The sequence below is a fragment of the Pogoniulus pusillus genome, chromosome 29, assembly GCF_015220805.1.
Source record: "Pogoniulus pusillus isolate bPogPus1 chromosome 29, bPogPus1.pri, whole genome shotgun sequence".
NCBI lineage: Eukaryota > Metazoa > Chordata > Aves > Piciformes > Lybiidae > Pogoniulus > Pogoniulus pusillus.
Window position 1 is genome coordinate 16310201 of NC_087292.1, and position 13053 is coordinate 16323253.

The 13053-nt window shown below is 58.5% G+C and overlaps 1 protein-coding gene across 2 annotated transcripts in view; it reads left to right on the forward strand.

Moving 5' to 3' along the window:
* Window positions 1-13053, forward strand: part of UCKL1 (uridine-cytidine kinase 1 like 1) — a 33652-nt gene that overhangs the window by 18626 nt on the left and 1973 nt on the right. The window contains exons 8-14 of one of the 2 annotated variants that reach the window (XM_064167530.1): window positions 4485-4504; window positions 6801-6899; window positions 7469-7562; window positions 7846-7908; window positions 10157-10279; window positions 11791-11898; window positions 12859-13015. In XM_064167530.1, coding sequence (XP_064023600.1) covers window positions 4485-4504; window positions 6801-6899; window positions 7469-7562; window positions 7846-7908; window positions 10157-10279; window positions 11791-11898; window positions 12859-13015 — 664 coding nt within the window. The remainder of the gene's footprint in view (window positions 1-4484; window positions 4505-6800; window positions 6900-7468; window positions 7563-7845; window positions 7909-10156; window positions 10280-11790; window positions 11899-12858; window positions 13016-13053) is intronic. The other variant, XM_064167529.1, reaches the window with a different exon arrangement.

Consider the following 13053-nt stretch of genomic DNA (forward strand, 5'->3'; position numbering starts at 1 on the left):
GAGGTTTGGCATCCTGGGAGTCATGGAATCGTGGCAAGGACTGGGTTGGAAAGGACCTTTCAGGCTCATCCAGTCCAACTCCCCCTGCAGTCCCCAGGGACATCCCCAGCCAGAGCAGGTTGCTCACAGCCACAACCAAGCTGAGCTGCAGTGGTACCAGGGCTGGGGTAGCTCCCACCCCTCTGGGCAGCCTGGGCCAGGCTCTCCCCAGCCTCAGGGTCAAACATTTCTCCCTTCTCTCCCTCTTTGAGTTCAAACCACACCCCCTTGCCCTGTCCCAACAGTGCCTGCTCACAAGTCTGTCCCCAGCTTTCTGCTGGACCCCTTGAAGCGCTGCAAGGCCACCAGAAGGTCTCCCTGGAGCTATCTCCTCTCCAGGCTGAGCAATGCCAACTCTCCCTTTTGTTTCCCTTCAGCCTCCACGCCAAAAAGCTGCTCAGAGCCCCTCTGCACCCCTGGTGATTAAACATCATTGCACAGCAGTTCTTAGATGAACCAAAGCAGCTGCAGGCTGGTGGCAGCCCTGGTTCCCTGCCTGTGCCCGATGGCACCTGAGAGGAGCAGAGCAGATCCAGCCTGGTGAGAGCTCCCCAGCCTCCTGCAGTGTCTAAAGTCTACACAGCAGCTCCTTGGGGGCTAGGAAAGTGCCTGATCCCTAGGATCTGGAGTTCCTCAGTACCTGCAGGTGGCTGCTGCCAAGTGTGTGTTGACTCATTTGACCTCCAACACATAGGTGTAGATGGGACTTGAGCTCTCTGCCTTCCATCAGTCAGCCAGCTCAGTTCCAGGGGGGCTGGTAGGCAGCAGAGGGGCTGCAGTGCTGCAGATGGGTCTGCAGTTAGACTTCCACTGTTGCTTAGAGTTGTTTTGGTGGGAAGAGATCTCTAGGATCAAGTCCAACCATCAACCCATCACCTACATGGCCATGTCCCCAAGTGCCATAGCCACACATAGCATGAACAGCTCCAAGGATGGGCACTCCACCACCTCCCTGGGCAGCCTGGTCTTAGTCTGGGCATGCTTTTAACTCAGCTCACTTTAAAACTTGCCTTCAGCACAGGGCAAGCTGTTAAAACACCTGAGCTGAGCAGGAGGAAGCTGCTCCTGATGTGCTTCTGCTGAAGCCACTCCTGTCCTAGGCTAAGCAACAGGAGATCTAACTGCATTTCTGTGCTGCTTTAGCACCAGAGGGCCTGAGAAAGCTTCCTGCTGTGTCTGCAAGTCCAGGTGGGGAGGTCTTTGGCATGGAGAGAAGACTGGTGGTAAAAAGAGGCAGGACTAATGCCAGCTAGAAGAGCAGTGTGTGTGTGCAGATCTGTGTGCAGACACAGGGAGAGTTCCTTTCCCTCTGGTGGTTCTCCTCTTTGATCCAAGTGGGAGTCAGTACAGGTGATCCCAGAATTCCAGCATGGTGGGGTTGGAAGGGACCTCTGGAGGGCATCCAGTCCAACATCCACCCTGCTAAAGCAGGGCACCCACAGCAGCTTGCCCAGCAGCACAATGCCCAGGGCAGGTTGGAAGCTCTGCACACAAGGAGACTCCACAGCCTCTCTGAGCAGCCTGCTCCAGGGCTCTGCACCCTCACACCAAACAAGTTCCTCCTCAGGGAACCTCCTGGCTTCCAATTTGTTCCCTCTGCCCTTTGGCCTGTCCCTGGGCACCACTGACAAGAGCCTGGCCCCAGCCTCTTGCCCCCCACAGCTCCTTTAGCTCCTGCTGAGCATTGCTCAGCTCCCCTCTGGGGCTGCTCTTCTGCAGGCTCTCAGCCCCAGGGCTCTCAGCCTTTGCTCCTCACAGAGCTGCTCCAGGCCCTGCAGCATCTCAGCACCCTCTGCTGGACTCTCTCCAGCAGTTCCCTGTGCCTCTAGAGCAAGGTGAAGTTGACGTTTTTGTGCAGCTGACAACTGAGATGTTTAGTAACACCTTAAGAAAGCCTCAGTGGGTTCCTGAGAGGAAGGCAGCCCTGACCTGCAGAAAGCTCTGGGATAAGCACAGCCCCAGGAGTTTTGCTCTTCTCCTGGTTTCCATTTATCCTTTTGCCAGGAAGCCTGGACAGCTATTCCTGTTGACACTCCTGGATTCCCAGCAGCTTTTCCTGCTGCTGTGGTTTCCCAGCAGCTCCTCTGCAGCTCCATGCTCACCAGAGGAGCGAGGTGGGTGAGGAGACCTGTGCCAAGTGAGATGTGCTTGAGGCTTGTCAGCTAAACCAGTTCCTCATCCTGCTGTCTGGAATGGCTCCACCTGAATGGCACAGCTGTGGGTTTGATCTCATTGCCTTTTGGCAGCCATGGGGATGCAGTGAGGCCCTTTGTGGCTGGTAGAATAAAACCTGGATGCTTAGACCTGGCCCCTGCTCCTTGTGCTCCAGGTTGGCCAGGCTTGTTGTCCTCCTGTATCAGCTGGCTGCTGAGGAGCATCACTGCTGCCTTCTGCAGACACTCAGGTCACACCTTGAGGTTGGGATGTTTCTTGTCCAGGTTCCCACACGCTTATCCATGCATGTGTTGGAGATGTAATTGCATCCTGGAGCTCCTGGGTGAGCTTGTGGAGCCCAGCAGCTGGAGCTGGATCAGCAGTCCCATGTGGCATGGGGCTCCCAGCTCAGCCTCCTCATAGATTCAGAGAATGCTTTGGGTTGGAAGGGGCCTTGAGGATCATCCAGTTCCAACCCCTGCCATGGGCAAGGATGTCTTCCACTAGCTCAAGGCCTCATAGATTCATAGAATGGTTTAGGTTGGAAGGGACCTTGAGGATCATCCAGTTCCAACCCCTGCCATAGGCAGGGACACCTCCCACTAGAACAGGTTGCTCATCCAGCCTGGCTTTGAACACCTCCAGGGAGGGGACAGCCACAACCCCCCTGGGCAGCCCTGTGCCAGTGTCTCCCCACCCTCACTGTCAAGACTTTCTTCCTCATCTCCAGTCTCCATCATGTTCTCCCTCCCTTCTACCACACTACTTCAGCAGCCAGCCCAGCTCTTGGAGCTGGTCAGAGCTCTTGTAGGGCTGAATTCCCTTCACCAATCAACATTCCCCACCCCAGCCCAAGTCTCCATCAGCTTGGCATGGCCTTTGCCAGTTGTGTCTTTCAATATCAGCCCGTGGCTGGGGTTTGATAGCCCTCGTTTGACACAGCCTTGAAAGGCAGCTGCTGGGTGCGTTTGAAATGCCTGGACTGCAGCAGCTCCTTTGTAGCTGGATGTCTCCTGTCTGCTTCCTGCTTGATAGCATGCTCAACAAAGGGCTGAGGATGATCCCTGCAGCCTTCCTGGGAGATGGTCACCTCTTTCTCTCTCTCTCTTTCTCTTTCTTTCTTCTCCTTTCCTTTCCTTTGTGGTTGGGGTTTTTTTTCCCCCTCCTTTAAAGCTTTTGTTGTGGGGGGGGAAATAAGTTTCCAAAGTTGTCTTGCTGTGCTGCTGGCCTCCTGGCTGACTGGAGAGGGACAGGGAACATTGCTCTCATTGCTGTCACCCTGTGGGTTGTGGTGACAGGGACCTGCTCCCTCCATCCCTCCCGGTGGAGGCTGAGCTCTTCTCCCCGCAGCTCCCTCCCTAAGGGATGGTGATGCCCTGGAGGAGGGAAGCGAGTGAGCGGTGATGTTCAGCTCAGGGTCAGGCTTCTCCCAGTGCTCTTGGCTTTCTGGGCTCTGAGAGGCTTAAGCAGAGGCTGGCTCCAGTCTGCAGGGAGGTGGGCACCTCTGTGAGCCCACAAGCTGCTTGCTTGTGGAGGTTAGGTGAAGCTTGGGCTTGAGCGCCAGCGCTTGCTGAGCCCTGCCTGAGGGATAGGCATTGCCCTCTGGGCTCCCAGAGCTGCAGCTGCTGTTGCAGTGTGGTGTCACCTTGGACACAGGGATGGGACAGCATCCCTGCTGTGCCTCCAGGGTGGTGAAAGCAGATGGAGCTGGTGCCATGGAGACCAGCTTGGTCGCTGAGAGAGAGGCGCTGGAGCCTGCACGGCGATGGCCTGGGCACTGGGCAGGTCCAGCAGCCACAGACTGCACACAGTGGGTTGGAAGGGACCTTAAAGCTCAGCCAGTTCCAACCCCCTGCCATGGCCAGGGACACCTCCCACCAGCTCAAGCTGATCATCCAACTTGGCCTTGAACACCTCCAGGGCAGGGGCATCCGCAGCCTCCCTGGGCAAGCTGTGCCAGTGTCTCCCCACCCTCACTGGAAAGAATTTCTTCCTCATCTCCAGCCTCAGTCCTCCCTGCTCCAGCTTCAACCCATTGCCTTTCCTCCTATCACTCTCAGCCCTTGGCAGAAGTCCCTGCCAGCCTCTCCTGTAGCCCTCTTCAGCTACTGGAAGGCTGCTCTAAGGTCTCCCTGGAGCCTTCTTTTCCCGAGGACCAGTGAGGGCTTCTTTTGCACCCCTCTTTGACTAATGACAGTGCTTTCTCCTCTGTTTCATGTCACGTTTGTCCCTCTGCCCTTAAACTCTGGTGTTTCCTGTCTTGTCTCCCCTGAACATCCCTTGGTGACCAGAGGAAGCTGCGCTGGGATATGTAAGGAGACAACCACTGAGGGCAGTGCCCTGGGGGTGACCTAACGCCGTGTGAGCTGCGCTACTAACCCAGCCCAGGGCAGACAGCTCCTGGGCTCCTGCTCTGCTGGGGCTCTCTGCACCAAACTGGGGTGGGACAACTTGAAAGAGAATCTTTATCCCCACCCCAAAAAGTGAGACCTGCAGTCCCCCCCATCCCCCCCCCCAGAAAGCACCATGGGGACAGCGTTGAGGAGTTTGGGCTGTTAGGGACAGAGACCTTCCTGTCCCTGCGCTGAGCCCCACCAGCCCCTGCACTGGTGTCACCAGGAGGTGTGGAGAGCTCGGTGACAAACTGCTGACAGCGTTTCCCAGGGCCCTGCTGGCAGCTCAGGGTGTAGGAGAGGTGTTCCCAGGAGGTGGGAGCATCTGTGGCTGGGGGCAGGAGCTGGGTGACACCGCACCAGGATCAGGGCTGCCCATCCCAGGGCATAGACATGGTGGTGATGGAGGGGAGAGGTGCCCAGGCAAGCTCAGATTTGTGCCTAGGGTGGCTCCTGCAGTTTGGGGGACAGCAGTCTGCCACCTTGGCACACCCAGCTGGGGCCACGAGTGGAGGCTGATCCCTTCCCCTCCCACAGCAGTGTCTGCTAAAGGCAGGATCACAGCATGCTAGGGGTTGGAAGGGACCTCTGGAGGTCATCCAGTCCAACCCCCTGCCAGAGCAGGCTCACCTAGAGCAGGTCACAGAGGGGCATGTCTGGGTGGGTTTTGAATGTCAGCAGAGATGCTGACTGCTGTGGGCAGCCTGCTCTGGTGCTCCATCACCCTTAAACTAAAGGAGGTGCTCCTCATGCTTAGATGGAACTTTTCATGTTCAAGCTACCCCCTGTGCTGTCGCTGGGCACCACTGGGCTCAGGTCCTCCCATCCCTGGGGCCAGGAGGGATTTAGGCAGAGCCTAGGCCAGGTCTAGAAGGAGGAGGAAGGAAGGAGGGACTGTGAGGGCAGAGCTGCTGGCACAGGAGCATCTCTGAAGGCTCCTAAGGTGGGCTGGGGTGGCTAACAGAGTGAGTGTTTGCTGACAGCAGGCCAGGACCTCGAGGGCTGCTTGTCCCAAGCAGGCATTGGGGTCTCCAGGCAGCAGGAGCAGGCTAGGCTTGGTCCCAGCCCAGCCAGGCTTGTGGGACAGCCCTTCCCACACAGTCCATGAGGCCTCCAGCTGCCTCAGCCCTTGGCAGCGCTCCCTGCACAGGGGCCCTTGGGTGCTACGCAGGGGCAGAGCTGACAAGAGCAAGAAGGAGCCCTGAAGTACATCCAGGCCTTGGGAATGTCTCGTTTGGTGTTGGTCAGCCAAGACCAGGAGATGGCTACGTGGATGGAGGCCTCCAGCTTTGCCCTCCTCCATCCCTGCGCAGTCATCTCCTCCGTCTTCCGCCCTGCCTGTGTGTCTCTGTGTGCATTAATGCAGGTTTCTGCTTGATCTGAAGCCTTCCTCACCCAGTGCTTTTCCTTTGCTTGCCCTCCTCCTCCCCAGCAGCTCTCTGGCTGGCTGCAGCCACTGGCACGTGTGTGATCTGACGTGTGGCTTTCGGACCCCAGCCCTCCTCCCAGACAAAGTTGCTTGCCCATCCTGCCCAGCCTCTTGGGAGCCCAGAGAGATGTGACCTCCATCTCATTACTGCTGCTCTCAAAGAGCAGGGTGACTAATGGGGCTCCATTGTGCACTTCCCCATCAGTGGTGTTCCCTTCATCCCAGAATAGCTCCAGCCTCGTTTGGTGTTGTGTGGATGAGTCACACAGAGCCAGCCCGGTCCAGCCGGAAAGTCTTGAAGCTCTCTCCCGGTTTGGTGAGGATCTGATTGCCCCTGCATGGGCCAGGCACCCTCTGAAGTGGTCTCCTCACAGCCTGGCTCCACTTTGAGCCACGTGCCAGGCTGCCTGTCACCCCTTCCTGGTGCCATCTAGCACTTGTAGGTCAGAGACAGCCACCACAGCTCCTCCTCGCCCCAGGATCCACCACCACGCTCCCGAGCAGGGGAAGGGTTTGGTTCCCAACCAGTAAAAACCAAGATGAGCCAACCACAGGTCAGCTGCCCAGCAGCTGCAGGGTGCCCTGGCTCCACTGGCCACTCACTCCCTGCCATGTTTGTGGGAGCAGGTCCCTTTGCCACGGTGAGGGACCAGCCAGTGGCTGGCCCTGGTGTGCGTTTGGTGTTGAGATGACATCTGGGAGGATGGCTCTGGCCATGTGCTGTGTGCTCCAGCCTCTGGGCAGCCTTGTCCTGAGACCTTCTGACCATGTGTTTGCTTTTCTAGGGCAGCCCTGGCCTCTGCCCACCAGTGCCACCCTCTTCCTCAGACCCTCAGTGTGCTGAAGAGCACCCCTCAGGTGAGGGGCATGCACACCATCATCAGGTAAAGCCCCTGCGCCGTGGCCCCCGGGCTGGGACAGGGCTTGGCTGCTGCAAGCCTCATGGAATGGCTTTGAGTTGGAAATGACCTTTCAAGCTCAGCCACTCCAACCCCCTACAGTCCTCAGGAACATCTGCAACCAGAGCAAGTTGCTCACAGCAACCTGACCCTGCAGTGGTGCCAAGGCTGGGGCAGCTCCCACCTCTCTGGGCAGCCTGGGCCAGGCTTTCCCCAGCCTCAGTGTCAAACATTTCTCCCTTCTCTCCGCTGTTTGAGTTCAAAGCTTCACCCCTTGTGCTGTGCCAAGAGGCCCTGCTCAGCAGCTGTGTCTGTGCTGGCCACAGGGGCACAGGGCAAGGCAGACCCTGCACACAGAAGCTGTGCTCTGTGCCCTTGCCAACCACCTGCTGCCTTTCGCCTCAACGCTGCCACCAGCAGCTGGGCTTAGCCCCATGCACAGGAGCCACTGAGAGCTGGGCAGGGGCAGCTGTCCTCCTCCACGCCACTCCTGACCTCTGTCAGCATCTCCACTGTGTTGATCCACAGCTTCTGCTGCTTTCCCTCCCCTCTAGAAACAAGGAGACCAGCAGAGATGAGTTCATTTTCTACTCCAAGAGGCTGATGCGGCTGCTGATCGAGCATGCACTCTCCCTGCTCCCCTTCCAGGTGGGTTCAGGGCTGTGGCTCTGGTTCCTCTCCAGCTCCTAACCCATGGCTACCAGGCAGTCCTGGTGCTTGCTTCTCCTCCAACCTTCCTCAGCCACATTTTCCTCCCTAAAGTGCTCCCCCAGGCCACAGAGCAATGGCGTGGCCCTGGGTGACCACTCTGTGTCCAGCCTTGGTTTCCAATGGTCCAGCCCAACCCGCAGTTGGCTGGCTCCTTGGTGCCAGGGATGGTCTGGGGGCCACACCAGAGCCCCTGCTGATGCTTCTCATGTGGCTTTTGTAGAGCTGCACTGTCCAGACCCCACAGGGACAGGACTACGAAGGGAGGACGTACAGCGGGAAGCAAGTAAGTGGAAGCTAAAGGTAGCTACAACTGAGCTCTGCCCCCTGGGACTCCACTGGAAGCCCTCTGGGTGCAGGGGAAGGACACTCTGAGCTTCTTGGGGCTCCCCAGTTGAAGAGGGACAGGGATCTGCTCAAGAGAGGCCAAGGGAGGGCTATGAGGGTGATTAGGGGGCTGGAACACTGCCTGCTGAGGAGAGGCTGAAGGCCCTGGGGCTGCTTAGTCTGGAGGAGAGAAGACTGAGAGAGGATCTAAAGAATGTTTCTCAGTATCTGAGGGCTGGGGGTCAGGAGGGGGGGACAGGCTCTGCTCACTGCTGCCTGGGATAGCAGCAGCAGTGGATGGAAGCTGCAGCACAGGAGGTTCCAGCACAGCACAAGGGGGAACTTCTTGCCTGGAAGGGTCCCAGAGCCCTGGCACAGGCTGCCCAGAGAGGTGTGGAGTCTCCTTCTCTGGAGCCTTTCCAGGCCTGTCTGGATGTGTTCCTGTGTGCCCTGAGCTGGATTGTGTGGTCCTGCTGTGGCAGGGGAGTTGAACTCAAGCTCTTTGGGTCCCTTCCAACCCCTGAAATCTGTGATCCTGGGTTTGGTTCCTGCTGCCCTGAGTACGATGAGCTGTACCACTGGGGTATGTGGCAGGACACAGAATCACAGCAGAGGAGGAGATGGAAGGGACCTCTGGAGATCCTCTACTCCCCAGCCTCTCTGGGCAACCTGGTCCAGTCTCCAGCACCCTCATAGTCAAAAAGCTTCAAGTTGGTGGCCAGGGGGATGCCATCAGCAATGCCACTGTGCCACTGCTGCCCTGCCACTGAGGAAGGCCGCCTGGACTGGGAACAGCAGCACAACCCTCTTGGAAGGGAGGTTCTTTAGGGCTGCCCATTGGAATGCTGCCACTGCTGAGGCCCAGTGCCAGGCTGGGGTGGGAAGCACCTCCTCCACCATGCCTTCCTGCTGCCCCCCAGCACCTCCTCCACCATGCCCACTGCTGCCCCTCAGCACCTCCTCCACCATGCCCACTGCTGCCCCTGTGCACCTCCTCCACCATACCTTCCTGCTGCCCCCAAGCACCTCCTCCTCCATACCTTCCTGCTGCCCCCTAGCACCTCCTCCACCGTGCCCACTGCTGCCCCTGTGCATCTCCTCCACCGTGCCCACTGCTGCCCCTGTGCATCTCCTCCACCGTGCCCACTGCTTCCCCTGTGCATCTCCTCCACCATGCCCACTGCTGCCCCTGTGCATCTCCTCCACCATGCCCACTGCTGCCCCTGTGCATCTCCTCCACCATGCCCACTGCTTCCCCTGTGCACCTCCTGCACCATGCCCTGCTGCTTCCCCTGTGCACCTCCTGCACCATGCCCTGCTGCTGCCCCTGTGCACCTCCTCCACCATGCCCTGCTGCTTCCCCTGTGCATCTCTTCCACCATGCCCACTGCTTCCCCCGAGCACCTTCTGCACCATGCCCTGCTGCTCCCCCGAGCACCTCCTGCACCATGCCCTGCTGCTTCCCCTGTGCACCTCCTGCACCATGCCCTGCTGCTCCCCCTGTGCACCTCCTGCACCATGCCCTGCTGCTGCCCCTGTGCACCTCCTGCACCATGCCCTGCTGCTCCCCCTGTGCACCTCCTGCACCATGCCCTGCTGCTCCCCCGAGCACCTCCTGCACCATGCCCTGCTGCTGCCCCTGTGCACCTCCTGCACCATGCCCTGCTGCTCCCCCTGTGCACCTCCTGCACCATGCCCTGCTGCTCCCCCTGTGCACCTCCTGCACCATGCCCTGCTGCTCCCCCGAGCACCTCCTGCACCATGCCCTGCTGCTCCCCCTGTGCACCTCCTGCACCATGCCCTGCTGCTCCCCCGAGCACCTCCTGCACCATGCCCTGCTGCTCCCCCGAGCACCTCCTGCACCATGCCCTGCTGCTCCCCCGAGCACCTCCTGCACCATGCCCTGCTGCTGCCCCTGTGCACCTCCTGCACCATGCCCTGCTGCTGCCCCTGTGCACCTCCTGCACCATGCCCTGCTGCTCCCCCGAGCACCTCCTGCACCATGCCCTGCTGCTGCCCCTGTGCACCTCCTGCACCATGCCCTGCTGCTGCCCCTGTGCACCTCCTGCACCATGCCCTGCTGCTGCCCCTGTGCACCTCCTCCACCATGCCCACTGCTTCCCCCGAGCACCTCCTGCACCATGCCCTGCTGCTCCCCCTGTGCACCTCCTCCCGCCCGCCCCTCGCTGACCCGGCTGTGTGCGCAGATCACCGGCGTGTCCATCCTGCGAGCGGGGGAGACCATGGAGCCGGCGCTGCGAGCGGTCTGCAAGGACGTCCGCATCGGCACCATCCTCATCCAGACCAACTGCAACACAGGGGAGCCGGAGGTAAAGCTCAGCCCTGGGCTGCTGAGGCCATCTCGGGTGGTTCCGGAGAGCTCTTCAGCAGCCTGAGAGCTGCTCTTGGTGGGGGGTGGTGGGAAGTGAGTGCTCGGAGGATGCTTTGAAAGCTTCTCAAGTGGGCTTTGCCAGCAGGCTTGTGCACACAGGGGCTGCTTGGCTCTCCGAGTGTTTGCCCCTTGGCTTCACGCTGGCAGCCACCTGGTGCCCCAGAGATGGAGGTGTACAAAGGAGCCTTCACCTCTCCAGGAGAAGGTGTGGTAGTTTCAGGCTCGTTGGAAAATTCCAATAGGAGGAATCAAGCCTGAAAGCTCAGTGCAAGAACCTGGATGAGCAGGGCAGTGGTTGTGGAAGAGCAACAATGCCAAAGTCGTTCCTTGGTGTGCTAAGAGGTACAAAAAAGCCAACAGAGAAATCAGTTCTTTCTCTTGGCTTTTGGGCACTGGCTTCATTTGCTGCTCCTTTGCCTCTCTGTTAAATGCTTTCCAGATCACACATGAGCTTTGCTGGGGGTTTTCTCTCTGGGGAGAAGGGAGGGAAGTGGTGGCCCCTTCTGGGCTTTTACTTTGTGCAGGGAGGGAGGGTTGGATGTCTGTGTTAGGTGTTCAAGAGAAGCCTGGCTGAGGCACTTAGTGCCATGGTCTAGTTGATTGGCTAGGGCTGGGTGATAGGTTGGACTGGATGAGCTTGGAAGTCTCTTCCAACCTGCTTGATTCTATGATTCTTAACTGGGTATTCCAGCCCCTGCCATTCTGTGATAAGGGTAAATACATGTTGGGTATACATTGGAGCACCTCTCTTCAGAGGACAGGCTATGAGAGTTGGAGCTTTGCAGCCTGGAGAACAGAAGGCTCCCAGGAGATCTTGGGAGTGGCCTTCTAGGATCTGAAGAGGGCTACAGGAAGGTTGGGGAGGGACTGTGGACAAGGGCTTGGAATGACAGGAGGAGGAGGAATGGGTTTGAAGTGGCAGAGGGGAGATTGAAACTGGATGTGAGGAAGAAGTTGTTTGCAGTGAGGGTGGTGAGACACTGGCACAGGTTGAGGGTGGTGAGACACTGGCACAGGTTGAGGGTGGTGAGACACTGGCACAGGTTGCCCAGGGAGGTTGTGGAGCACAGAAGCACAGAATGTGATCAAAGATCACATTCTGTGCTTCTGTGCTCCACAACCTCCCTGGAGGTGTTCAAGGCCAGGCTGAATGAGGCCTTGAGCAACCTGTTCTAGTAGGAGATGTCCCTGCCTATGGCAGGGGGGTTGGAACTGGCTGAGCTTTGAGCTCCCTTCCAACCTAACCCATTCTCTGCACACTTGTAAATGGCTATAAAATGGAGCTTTATCTTACTTCCAAGCCATCTGAGCTGGTCTGATAAATGATATTTTGGGGGGGGGGGGGGCGTGGTGGAGGTGGGGGCTGATTCCCTAAACCTACCACAGAAGGGCTCAGGTTGCTCTGCTGCCCTGCAGCTGTTGTGCTGATGTCTCTCCCTCCCTGCCCAGCTCCACTACCTGCGGCTGCCAAAGGACATCAGCGAGGACCACGTCATCCTGATGGACTGCACAGTCTCCACAGGAGCAGCTGCCATGATGGCAGTGAGGGTGCTGCTGGTATGGAGCCAAGGCTGGGGGGCCCTGCATAGGTGGGGGTGCTGCTCTGCTCCCACCTCATGTCTACGATGCCAACCACAGCCTGGGCTGTGTGCCCTTGTTGGCCAATGGCATCCTGGGGTGTATCAGGAAAAGGGTGGCCAGCAGGGCTAGGGAGGTTCTTTCCCTCTGTTCTGCCCTGGTGAGGCCACACTTGGAATGCTGTGTTCAGTTTTGGGGTCTCCCAGTTCTGGAGAAACGGGGACCTGATGGAGAGAGTCCATCGGAGAGGCGTGAGGATGATTTGGGGACTTGAGCATCTCCCCTGGGGAGGGAGCCTGAGAGCCCTGAGGCTGTTTGGTTTGGAGGAGAGAAGGCTGAGAGGAGATCTGATCAGTGTGTGCAAATATCTGAGGAGTGGGGGGCAGGTGGAGGGGGCCAAGCTCTTTTTGGTGGTCAGCAGCAAGAAGACAAGGAGCAACAGCTACAAACTGGAACAGAGAAGGTTTCATCTCCACATGAGGAGAGACTTCTTTGCTGTAAGGGTGCCAGAGCCCTGGAGCAGGCTGGAGCAGGCTGCCCATTGAAGTTGTGCAATCTCCTTCTCTGGAGACTTTCAAACCCCACCTGGACCTGTTTCTGTGTGAACTACCCTGAGTGATCCTGCTTGGCAGGGGGGGTTGAACTGGATGACCTTTGGAGGTCCCTTCCAACCTCTTAGGTTCTGTGATTCCGTGTCATGGGTGACATCATGACTTCAGCCTTCAGGGGACAGCCTGGGTTTAGCTATCCCTTGCTGCTGAGGTGACTCCACAGCTGGGTGCTAACAAAGTCCCCTCTTGGTTAGCCCCCAGCTGGCCGCAGAGGAGGAGGGAGGAGAAGCAGCTCCAGGAAGGTCCTTGAGTGCTGCCCCCTGGAGGCGTGGGCCATAAGCTGCATCAGATCCCTTCACCCCGAGCTGTGTCCATGCCTCCCCTGTAGGATCATGACGTCCCAGAGGACAAGATCTTCCTGCTGTCCCTGCTGATGGCAGAGATGGGCGTCCACTCGGTCGCCTATGCCTTCCCCCGGGTGAAGATCATCACCACAGCTGTGGACAAGAAGGTGAATGACCTCTTCAGGATAATCCCTGGCATTGGTGAGTGTCTGGGTGGGAATGGAATCAGGGATTTTGGG